The sequence below is a fragment of the Aptenodytes patagonicus genome, chromosome 18, assembly GCF_965638725.1.
Source record: "Aptenodytes patagonicus chromosome 18, bAptPat1.pri.cur, whole genome shotgun sequence".
In the NCBI taxonomy this organism is placed as follows: domain Eukaryota; kingdom Metazoa; phylum Chordata; class Aves; order Sphenisciformes; family Spheniscidae; genus Aptenodytes; species Aptenodytes patagonicus.
The window spans coordinates 431305-445083 of record NC_134966.1 but is presented as its reverse complement, the minus strand read 5'-3'; the positions used below and the strand labels follow the sequence as shown (position 1 = coordinate 445083).

Genomic DNA, 13779 nt, shown 5'->3' with positions numbered 1-13779 from the left:
GGACAACTGGTGGCACCTCAGGTCCCCTCCATGATGTGTTTGCATGAGAAGGAAGAGCTGGGGAGGAGTGAAAGCCTAGCCCAGCCAGCGCACAGGGGCCGTGGCAGCTTGGCTCAGTACCCAGTGGAGGTGAGGGAAGTGGGAATGCAGTACAGGAGGAGATCAGGGTGAGGATCCACAGTGGGGTTTTGTTGGCTCATGTCCACCTCTCTGGTGGGTGAGGGAGCAGCAAAGGAGAGGAGGTCTGGAGGATGCCCCTTACTCTCGGTAGGAGGATGTAAGTGTGTGACAAGAGCGGAGTGTGTCCCTGTGGTGGTGACACACTGGTGGCCTTGTGATTGGGCATACGGGGGAAAGAGGGAGATTACGCTGCTCTGAGAGCAAGTCAGGAGTAACATGAAATCATTTAATGGATGATTTCTCTAGGTTTTTGGTTCCAGAGAGAGGCCTCGGCAGATACCCCAAAGGACATGCGTCCCTGGAGGAAAAGGGGAATGGAGAAAGTCATATTGCAATCTGGGCAGGGCTGGACCTGCTAGTATGGCTGTAAGTGAACTCAGCAGTACCTATGATCTAGCTTGATCTTGTTATGCCAAGCGCTGTATAAACATGCAAAAAAAGGCCTGGTTTTATCCCAAAGGGTTGGTACATTGTCAGCTTATTCAAAATGTTGCAGACACTTTACAAGATGTCTGCGAATGTCATAGAAGTTTATATTTTACAAAGGAAGGGTTTTAGCTTACTGAAGACCAAAGAAGCTGTTTCAGGAAGAAGATTTAAAGGATGTGGTTATGGGTGGGAAGCTGCAGAATCAGAATTTTCACGTCTACTGTTACCATCTGCAACCACATAGTGGCAACCACAGCATGCGCGATCGGTCTGGTTCAGGCGGTCACAAGATAACAAAACCAGGTGGAAGGCGGATCTAGCCTGTCTCGGCATGATGAAAGAACAGCACCAGGCTCCAAGGATGAGTGAGTGGCTCTGGCCAGGGCTTCTCCAGGGCTGATTTTGTACTCAGGTTCCCACCTGAGGAGGTACAGAGATCCCACCTACTTCTTGTCTGAAACTTGCATAAGATTTATCCCTGATAGACTGGTCACTTGACTGAAAAAATGTTTTTTATTGTGTTAGGACTTTATTGCATTAGAACAGTATTATGCTTGCTTTATAAATTTAATGGAATGAAAATACTATGCTCAGAGGAGTTCTGAGCAGTATTTCAAGTATGTTATTTTTTAATTAATTTCCTGCACTCCCAGGTTTGTGCTTTCAGTAAAGTGTCATTATAATTAAGACTTTGAAATCCCTTATTTTTTGGGGGCAGTTGTTTTTAAAACTGTTTCATCTTGATGCTGCTGAGCAGGTTTATTTCTGCAAAGGATGAGGCTCAGGCAACTTTCTTCCCACCTCCCCAGAGAGAAGGCGGCTATAGGAGGCTCTTCTATTTCATAAACCACTGGATAGTCTTCAGACTTGTGTTAGTTTAAAATGTGAACTGATACAAAGAAAACTAAACACATTAGTAGGAAATTGTTTGCTTTTGCAGTGGAGAGGAAAGGCTGGAACTGGTCCTTGGAGCGGGTCCTATGTGGGCTCAGGGTGAAGGTTGTGCTGCACGCAGCAGGATTAAGATCTTATTTTTAGACTACTGCTTATCTAAATTCTGTCCCAAAGAGCTTTGCAGAGTTAGGCTACAAGTAATGGCTGTGAGGTGTGTAATCCGGGGCTTTAAGGGAAGAAGGAAGGATTTGTACTCGTTGCCAAGCTTTATGAAGAGGTTAGGGAAATCCATGAGGTGACATGGGCAAAGATATTCGTCCTGGGGTGAGGAAAAGGTTTTTCACCAAAGCCTTTTGTGTAAACCAATCCTAATAAAGTAATGCCTTTAAAAAGGCTCTTAATATCTTCAGAAATGAAAATACTTGCTGGTGGATGGGACAAAGAGCCAAAGGCTTTCCAAGATCTGAAAAGAGAAAGAAATCATCTGGTTTTGTCCCTCCCCTGTCAATAATATTAAACTCATCCAAAGATACTAAACTGAGAAGGCAAGTCCCTCTCTGGTGGTACTTTCAGACTGTCAGCCCTGGGCAGCTCCAGCTGGACAAGCTCCTTCCAATCTCCCTTGGTCAGATCCTTGGCCTCGGTGTGATAAAAGAGCAGGGAGTGCTTGGAGTGACCTCTGGACCCAAACAGTGCACTCCTGTATTTCTAGACAGCTGCATTTGTATTTTGTCTATTCATTTAAAATTATGTACATCTTTCTTCTGTCTGCCCCAGGTTAACTGTTTCTAAGTTCCTGTTCTGTGAAAGTGGAGAGATTGGACACTTGTCCTGTCTGAATTGAGCAGCATGTCTTGTTCTAATAACCTGTGGCACTGCACTGCCTTTCCGTGGATCACTTTCTGTTGTCTCTGTCAGCTAAAGAACGGCTGGTGTAAAGGTCCCTTGGTCCTAGCTGGCAGGATGGAAATGGGACCTTCAAACGTATTGAAAATAGGAAGAGGAGTTAAGCATATAGTCAGTTATAAACATCCTTGCATGTAGTAATTGTGTTACTTCAGTTTCCCTCTTTGGAGCAAGTAGGATCTATGTATCCTCATTTACAGAAATTCCCAGAGTGCCTTTGAGATCAAGCAATACCTATTACATGCTCAAAGGCATCCCCAGCAGGCCTGCATCGCTGCTCAGCTCGGGGGCAGCTCTGTGGGGCAGCAATGGAGGTGCGGGGGCAGCGGTGGGGTTTGGCTCCGTAGGCGGAAACTCAGCTCCCTGGTGAGCCACGGCTGAGGCTGAGGGCTGTCAGTGTTCATCCATGTAACTCCTGAGCTGTGGCCAAATGACAGTGCAGCCTCCCTGACTCCTCTGCCTGCTGTGGTGATTCCTGGCAGAGCTGCCTGGCTCCCCTTCCCTGTGCTCCTCTGGCTGCTTGCTGTGACAGCGTGGAACAGCATCAAGACTTAGAGCAGTCTTGCTGAGAGTGAGGATATGGTGTATTTGGACACTGCGTTCTCTCCCTTGCTTTCAGCTGACAGCCTGGGAGCATCCTCTGGGACAAAAAAAATGCAGCTGTATTTTGGAAGTGGTCCCTACACTTCAGCGTGTGGAGCAAGTGGAGAAAAATACAGAAGAAGGTAATCAAGGATTCAAAAAGGGGAGCATTGGACATTGGCCTGCGTACTGCAGAGGCCAAAAAGGCAGCAGAGGTGGGAAGCTGACCCTGTAACTGCAGCAAGGCCAAGGTTACCTGGCCGCTCGATCTTGTGTATGCCCAGGTCGGAGCTAGCACCCCGATCAGGTGCTCATCATGGTCCCTCCCAGGCATGGGTTTGTGCTGTTGGGTAAAGAGCAGGACCAGGGAACTGAGCCAGCTGAAAAATAGTTTCCCTTTCCTCCTGTTGAATTAATTTTCTGAGGGATTTGTCTTCAGGTGTGGCTCACAAGACAGTCGGTGCAGAGGCTGGTGCCAGCACAGGGTGGAGGGCAGGGGCAGCTGAAGCAGGGGGAAGGTGCGGCCATGCCTTTGAGCGGCAGCTGGATTTCTTCTGGATTGCAGAAACAGCGTAGCCCAGGAAAACGCTGTGGGGCATGTCTCTTCGCTTGCAGAGGATGTGACGTGGAAGGCTGCAGTGTCTGGCTGGGAGAAGGCTTCCCTGCAGAGGTTGCACTTAACCATAATCTTTTTTTGGCCTTGTGGTCATCAGAGGAAAGGTTTGACTTTGTCTTTTGCTGCTCCTATCCAGTAAAGCACTGGGTGGATGTTCCCGGGGCCGTGCTAGCTGCGGCTTTGAGCCAGAGCTCAGCACGGCAGGACTGGAGGTACAAAGAAGCCATGTCCCTGAGGAGTACAGCGAGCTGGGAGCGGCACGGTGCAGCACTGAGCATCGGATGCAGGAGGCATTGTGCGGTTTGTGCCAGCTGGGTGACCAAGTGCTAACGTCAATCCATGTGCAGGCTTGCCAAAGCAGAACGTGTGTGCACTATGCAAAGGGGTGTTACAGCACCAGCCTCCTGATAAGATTCTTCGGGAGGTCAGGTTTAGTGGCACCGTGACCTTCATGAGGCAGTTAACTGAGGAGTGATGTGGTTGTGCTGCTGCAGCAGCGTGAGCTGCTGCAGGAGAGCTGGGGGCTGGGCCTTGCAGAGCCTGGCCAGGGGTGAGGCTGGCTCCGTCAGCCACCTCTACCATCTGGACCAGCACCGTGCAGGGGTGGCAGGCTGTGGCTCTGGACACCACAGCCTCAGGAGATGCTGTGATCAGTGCTCTGGGATGCACGAAATTTGCCAGTGGCACTTGGTGGCAGGCTGCTGCCGGGATCCGTAGCTCCACACTGCAGGCAGGAGTGGGCACAAACTAGAAGGACCAGGACCACCTGGCTGCTGTGCAGCCTGGGAAAGGTGTCAGTGAGTGCTGGTGAGGGGCTCTGCCCCCCAGAAATTGCACTTTCACCATTGGCTTTTCTTAACTTGAGCAGTCTGTGCACTTCTGGCAGGTGTTCATTGCTCCAAATTTACTCTGCAAGCGACGCCTCCAAATCCAGTTGGGAGTGGGGCATGGTTGGGCTGTGTGTGACAGATTCAGTGCCATTTGGCTGTTGTGTTTTGCAGAAGGGCACAGTCCATCCCTGAGTAAGGTTCAGAGATGCCAAAAGCTAAGAGTGATTTTCGTAAGCCAGAGAATGGGAACTTGCCTGTGGGCAGGAGTGGGTGGGCTGGTGGTGACTGAGGGGCCGTCCCTGCCATGAGTGGCTCATTGTGCAGAGCAGTTGGTGAGCACCACGTTTTGCAGGCAGGAGAGGTGAGGCTGGGGGTCTCCCTGCACATGCTGCTCCTGCCAGAGTCCAGGCCACTCCTGTTTCTGCACAGGGTGCAGCAGATCCCATGGCTTGGGAGCATGCCAAGGGAGAACAAGTCTGCCCCTGCTCAGGCTAGCAGGCAGGGATGTTAGCAGTCCTCAAGGATGTTCAAGGGCAAGGTCCTGGAGGCAGCTGCTAATGGATGCACGTGGCCAGCGCAGCTGTGCAGCAAGCTGGTGGGAGGGGTAGGCATCGGTGTGGGACGGGGCTCAGCAGCAACCTCAGGCTTGTTTAAAGGACCGAAGTAAGCCACAGTGCCTGTGGGGTGACACATCAACTAGATTTTTCCTCCTCTGGGGAATGAGAAGGGTTTGTGCACACGATTGCTCAAGCTATAAACTTCCCCCTTCTGGCAGGACCCAATTCTGTGGTGCTCTATTCAGTGTCGACAGTCTCCTGGTTGTTCCATGTTGGCAAGAGGAGCTGCAGCAGATAGTTTGGCAGATGTGGCAGTCCTTGTGCTGACTAGGGTCTCTCTTCCAGGGTTTCTTCCAGTTGGGTATGCTGCTATGCTGTTCTTGGTATCTAAGAAGATGCAAGCTCCTACCAGAGCCTCTCCCACTGCTGGACCTTGAGGCAGTTGCTCTGGGGTCTGGATTCTCAAATGTCTGCTAAAGGCTTCAGCACCTCCTGCACTGGGAGCACAAACAGGGTCTCCCCCATGTGCTGCCTGTTTTCACAAAAACAAGCACCTCTGAGGTCCTGACTCTTCTGTCAAATATGGCTGAAATGACAAGTGAGCCCCAAAATTGTCCAAGGCAGGACAAACAGGTAGAGGCAGTGTGATTGCACAAGTCTTTTCTAGAAGGAGCACAAAGGGAACAAATACCTTGCACTGCATTGAATGACCTACAGAGCGATGTCAGGCTGTGCTTTGGAGGACACGGTGTTTCCATGAGTTTGGGTCTGAAAAAGGCAGGTGCTTAGACACATCTCAAGTCTCTCTCTGTTCCTCTCTTTGTTGCCCTGGTCTGCAGGCCCAGCTGGGGGTCCCAGGGGTCCCTTACCCAGGGGCAAAGTGGCTCTCCCAAGATCACAGCATTTACTGAAACGCACCTGGGCCCCCATCCATCCTCAGCAGAGGGATTTTCCGTATGCTGGACCTTTTCTGCTAGGCTCTTTTGCACCTGCCAGAGGCTCCTCTTTAGGCTGACGCTTTGGGACCAAATACTGGCTGTGGCTGTCACACCTGTGGTTCTGTCAGTGATCTTTCAACATCCACTTGCCGAGACCTCCAGCATTTGGGACAGGCAGCTGTCACCCCACAAGTTCCCAATGGGGTGGTATGGCTGCTGGCTGGCTTGGAAATGCCCAGAACCGCTTGGTGTCCTGGGCTGGGCTTCAGATGAGAGGCTTAACTGGCTGCTCAGCTCCTCCAGGGACACCCTTTGACCTTCATTTAATTACTTTAGTGACAGCAAGCACACAGAAAAGAACATCTTTGACAACCTCCCAGGGTCCTTGATAATCCTAAAGTGATTGAAAGCAGGGGTGGAGGAAGGTGTTGCAAGCCTCCCTCAGAGCAGAGTTGCTGCCTGATTGTGCTGCTGCAGACATGCCGGAGCCCCTGCTCCTGCCAGCTGTGCCTGGGGGCCATGGGCATGCTGCCCTGGGGGGAGCTGGGGGCATCAGGGAGGCTGGGAGAGATGGTGGCATCGTTTAAGGTCTTGCCAGAAGAGAAAAGCACCTGGACAAGAGAAGGACATTCTTGCAAGAGGAAACGTAAGTGGCACTTACACCTGGGTGGTCTTGTGGTTTTCTGCAGAGTAATGCAGGTGCTTTTCAGCCATCAACACTGAAGTTTGTTGCTGGCACTGTATCTGCTTGAAAGCGGTGTTCCCAATGGGTTGCCTGTCTGGTGTTTGTTTGCCGTAATGATGTGGACACTGGGGCCACTGAACCATCTGTCTGGTGTTGATGGGGCTGCTTTGTGTGTTCAGCTGGATTGGGCCTGAGCACAGGGACAGCACCTCTCTGCTTTGACACCTGCTGATGATCACTCGATAGCTTGCAGCTTCCCTGCTAGCTGTAAGAGCAGACAGCTGCTGGTAGGGCTGCTCTGCGTGCTGCTTGTTGCAGGGAAAATGATCCGTGCTCACAGGTGAGGCAGGACAACATAACAGGGTGCTCTGTGGAGCGTAGCTGGTCATGAGCTTGGCCTCACACGGGTACGCAGCCTGTGAAGGGGTGTCTGTGTGCTGAGAAAAGCGAAAGGGGAGAAAGGAGCTGGGGTTCTCCTCTTACCTTAGCACTGAATATGTTGCTCTTGATGGACATTGTAGAAGGAGCAGGCAGGAGGGAGGGCAGGGGAAGCAGGATAGCTGACTGGGCAGCAAGCCAGGCCAGCTATACCTGAGGGACTGACCACCAAAGTAACTGGGGATGCATCCGCATCCTAACGTGAGGTTTTGGTCATGGGAACTTCACCCCGCAAATGGACTTGGCTAGCCGACCTGTTGGATTTGCTGAGATTGCTGACACATCTGCCCTGTGAATGGAGTTGATTTTAGTCCCTGTTATTCTCTTTCCCGGTTTCCCCTAAAGGAAATGGAGCCACGGAGCCGTGGGTACCCAGAGCACAGCCTGACCTGTGCCCTGGGGTGCCAGTCTGCCGATGAGCTCCTGATGCCACATGTGCAAATCTGCTTGTCCCCACTGCATTTGTGGTGTTTGTCATAAGGAAAGAGTGCCTGAAATGGTCACTGACTTGAGGGAGGAGTTTGTAGCCCAAAGTTGCAGCCTGACTTGTGAGTACACCTGGGCTGGGCAGCTCTGCAGGTCGCTGCTGCCCCGAATCTCAGTGCAGTAACTGCCCAGCCAGCTGCTCTCAGATCCTGTGCTGCAGTGGAAGGGCACTTCTGAAGATGGTTTCTCATTGTACAGCTGTGTCTTAGCAACCGTGTTTACAAGATAGCAGTAAATATTCTTAAAGTCAGGTATCTAGAAGCCGTTAAGAGCCTTAACAGCTAGTTATGTCTAAATGCTGTCTTTCTGTACTAGAAAGCAGCTTTGAAACTGCGTCTTGTGTTGTGATCTGCAGAACCTACGTTTCACGTGGTGAACATGACCCCTGGACATCCCAGAGAGAAGGGATTTCTGTTGCTTCCCTTGCTGGCAGTTGTCATGTAGAAGTACAGGGGGCTTAAGACATCATGTCTGGGGCCCTGGGGAGATGTGGGCAAAACTTGTGGTCTGTAGCAGCTAGATGTTGCTCTCCACACGTCAGTGCCCTGTGCCAGCTCTGATGGAGCTATGGTGCTTCAGGGGAAGAGCGTCTGTGACACCCCTAAAATGAAGTTTCCTGCTGTATCCAACCAGCCATCTTTGCTCCACCTGATTTTGTTCTTATTGGAGGAAGCTACTCTGGCTGGTTAATTCCTCTGCAGAGGGGATTTAAGGATCATCACCCAGGAGAGCCTGTGTGGCTGCTCCAGGTGTTTCCCCTGCAGCCTGCGTCGCTGCCTGGGAAAAATGCTGCTCCCGTTCTGTGCGCCTCCAACTGCGGCAGCATGGGGCCGGAGAGGAGGGCAGGGGGCTAACTGCCCCTTCTTGCCTGTGCCTCTCCCTGGCCCCTACTGTTCAGTGGGGACAGGAGTGCTGTGGAGGGGACAGATGGCTGAGCATGTGCCTCAGTCAGACATTGCCGTCCTGGGAGGCCCGTCCTGCTCTGGAGCACACCAGAGTCACTAGTGCAGCACAAATGTTTCTGGCTGTGGCTACCCAGCCTCCCTTGTCACCAGCTGCATTCCTCAAGTCCCAGCTGCCTCCTGCTCCTGCATGACCCAGATTTCTGTTTGTATTGTCCTCATCAAATAACCGAAATGAGTCCTGGGTGTTCTCATAGTGGGGTTGCTGTGACCCGCAGGGCACCCTTGCCCCGTGTCACAGCAGCGTTTGTATCAATGAAGAAACGTTGCGGTGCCCGTTGCACAAGTGAGGGGGGTCGCCCTGCTCCTGCGCCATGGGTCCAGGGAGAGCTGGAGTTGCATGGTGGTGGGTGCTGCGTGGCTGCCCTCAACGAGCACCCTCATCCTGGGGGTGAAGGGACGGGATGGCAGCTGGGAGAGGAGGCAGAGCTGGAGGAGAGGTGAGAAGACTTGGCCCACCGTCAGGGGCGGGAATAGAAAGTGCCTTTGCTGTGCTTCACGGGGAAGGTTGGGCGTGGGGAACACCGCGGGGCAGCGGATGCGGAGCCGCACGCTGGACACGAGCGATGCCGATGCCGTGTGCTCGGCGGGGGGGGGGCAGCTGCCCCGGGAGCCGCGGCCGTTTGTCGCGGGAGGGGCTGCGGCACTGGGGGGAGCCCTGCGAGGGGTGTGTGGGGGGGGTGTTCTGGGGAGATGATGCCTTCCTTTGGAGGGGGGCCGGTGCGCGGCACGGGGGGTGGCGCATCGCCGCTGGGGCGGGCGGGGCCGAGCCGAGCCGTGCCGAGCCGTGCGGGCTAACGTCGGGGGAGCGGCGGTTGTGCCGAGCCGAGCCGTGCCGAGCGCGTCCTGCGGGACCTGGGCCCAGCGGGGCCGAGCCGGAGCAGGTGAGTCGGCGCTCGGGCCGGGCGGGGGGCGCCGAGCCGGGGCTCGGGCCGCCCCGAGCCGTGTCCCGCCGTGTCCCCGCCGGCTCGGTCGGTGCCCGCCGCCGGGAAGCTCCGGAGCGGGCGGGCCACGGGCCACCCCCACCCCGCTCCCCGAGAGCCCTCGGAGCCTCCTCTTTCCTTTCTCCGGGAGCGGAGCCCCGGGCGTGGGAAGCCGGTCCGGGGCAGCGGCACCGCCAGCAGCCGCTGCGCGCCCCGAGCCGCCGGCCCCGGGCAGGCTGCGGGGGAGCCCCGCGTGTACCTCCAGCACTGAGACCCTGCCGCTCGTAGAACACTTGAGCGAGCTGCAAGGCGACACTGTTTCATTCATTAAGCCCTGCTGGCTGCCCTGCTCCCTCCTTCAAGGGATGGAGACCGAGCTGATTCCAGTCCCGAGAGCCTGCTTTGCGCTTTGTCCTAAAGCCTCCTGACGGGAGTGGCTGAGTGGGCAGGGGATGGGGGAGAGATGTTCCTGAGAGTGATGGTGAGGAGGAGCAGCTTCGGGACGGAGCGGTTTGGCAGTTCTCCTGGCCTGGGCTGGTCTTGAGCGGAGCCAGCGGTGGTTTCCCAGCTGCTGCCCCCGGGACCTGCTCGGTAGTCTATGGAGACCAATGTCTCTGGCACTGTCCCTAGTCTCAATTTGGAGAAGGGCTCTGGGCTTTTTGGAAGACCGTAAGAAGAAAGTAGATCCCAAGGGGGGGGGGGGGGAATAGTTTGTGCTTGGTGTGGAGTTCCTAGACAGTTGGTCTGTGTCACCCTTCCCTATGTCCAAGCAAGTAGTTTGCCTTTGATGCTGCTCTGATGCTGCTTGCGCATACTGTGCACATGCTGGCTCAGATTGGTTTGCTGAAGGAGGTGTGTTTTCAGCCCAGTCTCTGCTTTGCAGAAAAGGTCCCTCTTTCCCTGCCCTTTCTTGGTGCACCTGGCTTGGAGACATGGATCTGCCCCAGAGCAGCCCTAGGAGCAGGGCTCTGCCGCGGCAAGGAACGGCTCAGGGCAGCTCGGGCAGGATTCTCCCACATCCATGGCCCAGCAGCTTCAGGGTCTCTTTCTTCCATTTCCCTGCCAACTTCAGCAATTCCAGTGCAGAAACAGTACCCAGGAGAGAGCAGGCTTGAGCTGCAGGATCCTGCCTTCAGCTTCAATCCCAAATGTATCTTGTTTTTCTTTTTAAAAAAACCCAATACTCTGACGACAGGGAAAACTGAGTTGGAGGCTATGTAAAACCTGCATGCAAAGTGTAGGTAAAGCTGTGGGGTAAACAAATGGTAAAAAGCCAGCACTGAGTGGTGAAAGGATTACTGTTATCATGCAAGGTCAGTCATAGCATGGCACGAACCTGCAAGGGGCCAAACAGATGCCAGCTGGAGCTGAAGTGTTCAAAGCAGAGCTACCTGCATGTGGATGGTTATGGATCATGAGGTGAGAGTTACATTGCTCCTGTCCCTGAACAGAAAAAGAATATAAAACCAAGCTGGACCTGAGCAGTGAGGCTGAGGGATGCACCAGGCTGCAAAGCTGGGATGTCAGCTCATCACGGGATGGGTCTGTCAGCGTGGGGAAGACCAGGCAGCACTGAGAGCCCCACAGGGGCCTGCAGGGACCTCGCTGGAGGGTCCTCACCTGGCCCACAGTCCTTCCACAGGCAGGAGTCAGGGCTGAGTCACTCAGGGTACCCGGCATGTATTTGCTTTTCCTTTTCCCGTTGAATCTTACTTCACTGGGAACGGGCGCTCTTGCAGGAATGTCGCTACTCACACCTGGCGGGGAGGCTGTGCGGGGTGAGATGCAGCTGTGTTTCCAGCATCTCTGTTGTGCTGGTCCACCAGGCAAGGTCCTCCTTGCACAGTAAATCCCTCAGCAGTCCCACTGCTGATGCTTGCTGTTGATACACTGTTGTTATTTTCTCTTTAAATTATTAGCCCCATGATCATCAGGTTTGGTACTTTCTAGTGACGTTTCAGAGGATCCCAAAGCAATGTGTAAGCTCATGGGTTGAAGCTGGAGGTCCTCTCGTAACCAAAGCCACCTTTCTACACCAGTTGGCAAAGCTTTCGGGAGTATGTTTGGTATCTTCAGGCTGCACCCAAATGTACCTGCACCTGGGGAGTGGCACAGGAGTTACCTGGAGAGCATGGGGCATAAGTGGGGAAGGCCACTTATGGCAGAAGTTGTAGTTTTTCTGCCACCTCCCCGCTTCTTGCTGTATGGAGAAAGCTTCTGCTTGTCTGGTGAGCACAGAAGCTGCTTTTCTTCTGCTGGGGACTGAAAGCCTGGCAGCTTCCTGCAGAGTTTAAAACATCAGGGCCTTTAAAGAAAACACTTCAGGGTCATTCTTACTGTTCAAATTAAGTCTTGCATAATCTTCTCCCCCAAGGGCAGATTTTGCAATGAAAACTTTATGTAAAGTAGCAGCCTGGCTTTACATAAAGTAAGGCCATGGGGTTTTGACTTGGAGCACAGTTTCTGAGGCAACTTTCAACTTTGAGCGTTGATGGCAAATGCTTTGGCTCCTGCCCCATCTGATCTTCAGCATGAGTGCTTAAGGCTAGAGGTGGACATCTCCTGCCACCTGAACATGAAGTGTCGTGTTGCTGGTATTTAGCGAGTGGTTGGCCGGTGCTGTGCTCCTCCCGTGTCCTCAGTGACAGCTGTAATTAGATAAAGTTCATGTACTGTGGGTCAGCTCCGTACTGCTGCAAGCTTGTTGAAGCCGCTGGAGTTACAGTGGGGTGGCAATGGGCCTTGATGTCCTGGGAGAGGTAGGCTGCACGAACTGCGTCTTCACCAGCCTCCTACTCCTCAGCTGCTTGGTTGTTGCCAGAGTTCCTCTCTGCTGCCCTCCCTCCTCAGTGTGGAAGTGGGCAGTGAGCAAATTGCGGCGTGCAAACCCACTGTGGGCATGAGCCTGCGAGCTGGGGAGTCTGCTCGCCACACTGCTGCTCTGCCAGAGCCGGGTTAAGGGCTCTGCAGCAGCATTAGGGGATGTGAAGAGCCTGCTGCAGCGGGCAGCACTGACAGAGGCACAGCCTGGGCTGGCATTCAAGTCTCAGCAGATCTGATTCTTGCTCCCCGTGCAGCGCGCCATGCTACCGAGCTGTACAGTGTCTGGCCAAAGTATGTTCTGGGGCTAAAAATTTATGTAGTTTCAAAAGCTTTATTGGGTAGATTCATAGAAGAAAAACATGCATTGAGAGCTATTCAGTACAAATCACTGTATCCCTTCTGTGCTGAGCTGCAAGTGGAAGCCTGGAAGGCAAATGAGCAGAGCTGGGTCTGTGAGCCCAGGGGTGAGGGGGGCCCTTCTCACCCCTCGCAGCTCAGACTTGACACCCCACCTTGACACTGGCTCATCACATGGCCTTGGGCAAGTCACTTTAACTTGCTTTTCTTATGTTTTAGCTTTAGTTTTTCCATCTGTTAGCGATAGCCAAGTCTTCCTGCTTTGCAATAGTGGACTGGTATGAGATAACATCTGTACGGAGCTGGGATTGCCTTAGGGGCTCAGTCTGCTCTGCTACATTGATAAGAAAATGCTCATCTCAGGTGCAAATCTATTTCTCTTTCCTTGGCCCTTTGGGAGCTGCTGAATGATACCTTTTTCCCTGGAGAGAGACTTTACAATGTTCAGAGTCCCTGGCATTAGCTGGCTGTGACGTTGTGTGCAGAGCTCTTGGAAACAGCTTGCTTGCCTTGAGAAGCTTCTTATAACGTGTGTTGTCGTGCAAATACTTCTTGTTTATATAGCAGTACTTGGAGAAATGGATTTAATGGGGGTAAATGGTTGATTGATTTCCCTAGCAGGGGTAACCTGATTTTCTGAGGCATGCAGGAGAGCTGGGCATCTTGTCAGCCAGCTGAAGTTCAACTTCCCACGAGTCATGTGGTTTTTAATAGGCCATTGGTGGATTAGATACAGCAGGCGGTGGCAAGAGGAAGGAGCGGAGAGGGGGAGAGCAGGGTGTTACAGGAGAGCAGTCCTGGACGCTTGAGGCAAACTCAGCTCGGGGTACTGCCCCCAAGGCAGACACACAAACCCTGCCCTGACATAGCAGGATTTGAGTTTGCCTTCCTTCACTACCCTGCGAAGGACTCGTGTCTTGCAGGATGTATCCTGGAGGCTGTCGGAGCAGGGACCATCTCCCCTGCATCCACACAGCCTGGCTGCAGGGGGCCAGGGTGACGGCCAAGTGCAGGGCAGGGATGTGGTGCCCAAAAGTGCTGCGGAGATGCTGAACTTCTGAGGAAGCACTCGGCTGCTGTGCTGAGATGGGTCCGGTTACCTCCATCTCAAAGCATGGGCTTTTAAATTATTTCTTACCTACTTATCTCATGCAGCCTCTGGCAGGTAGATTA

At 53.4% G+C, this 13779-nt stretch overlaps 1 protein-coding gene across 5 annotated transcripts in view; it reads left to right on the top strand.

Moving 5' to 3' along the window:
* The first annotated feature begins 531 nt into the window (after positions 1-531).
* LOC143168871 (dual specificity testis-specific protein kinase 1-like) overlaps positions 532-13779 on the top strand; it is a 57038-nt gene continuing 43790 nt past the window's right edge. For 2 of the 5 annotated variants that reach the window (XM_076355853.1, XM_076355852.1), the window contains exon 1: positions 6436-6578. In XM_076355853.1, coding sequence (XP_076211968.1) covers positions 6452-6578 — 127 coding nt within the window. In that variant the 5' untranslated portion in view covers positions 6436-6451. Of the gene's footprint in view, positions 547-6435; positions 6579-8927; positions 8944-9324; positions 9388-13779 lie in introns of those variants that run through there. The other 3 variants (XM_076355855.1, XM_076355856.1, XM_076355854.1) reach the window with 3 other exon arrangements.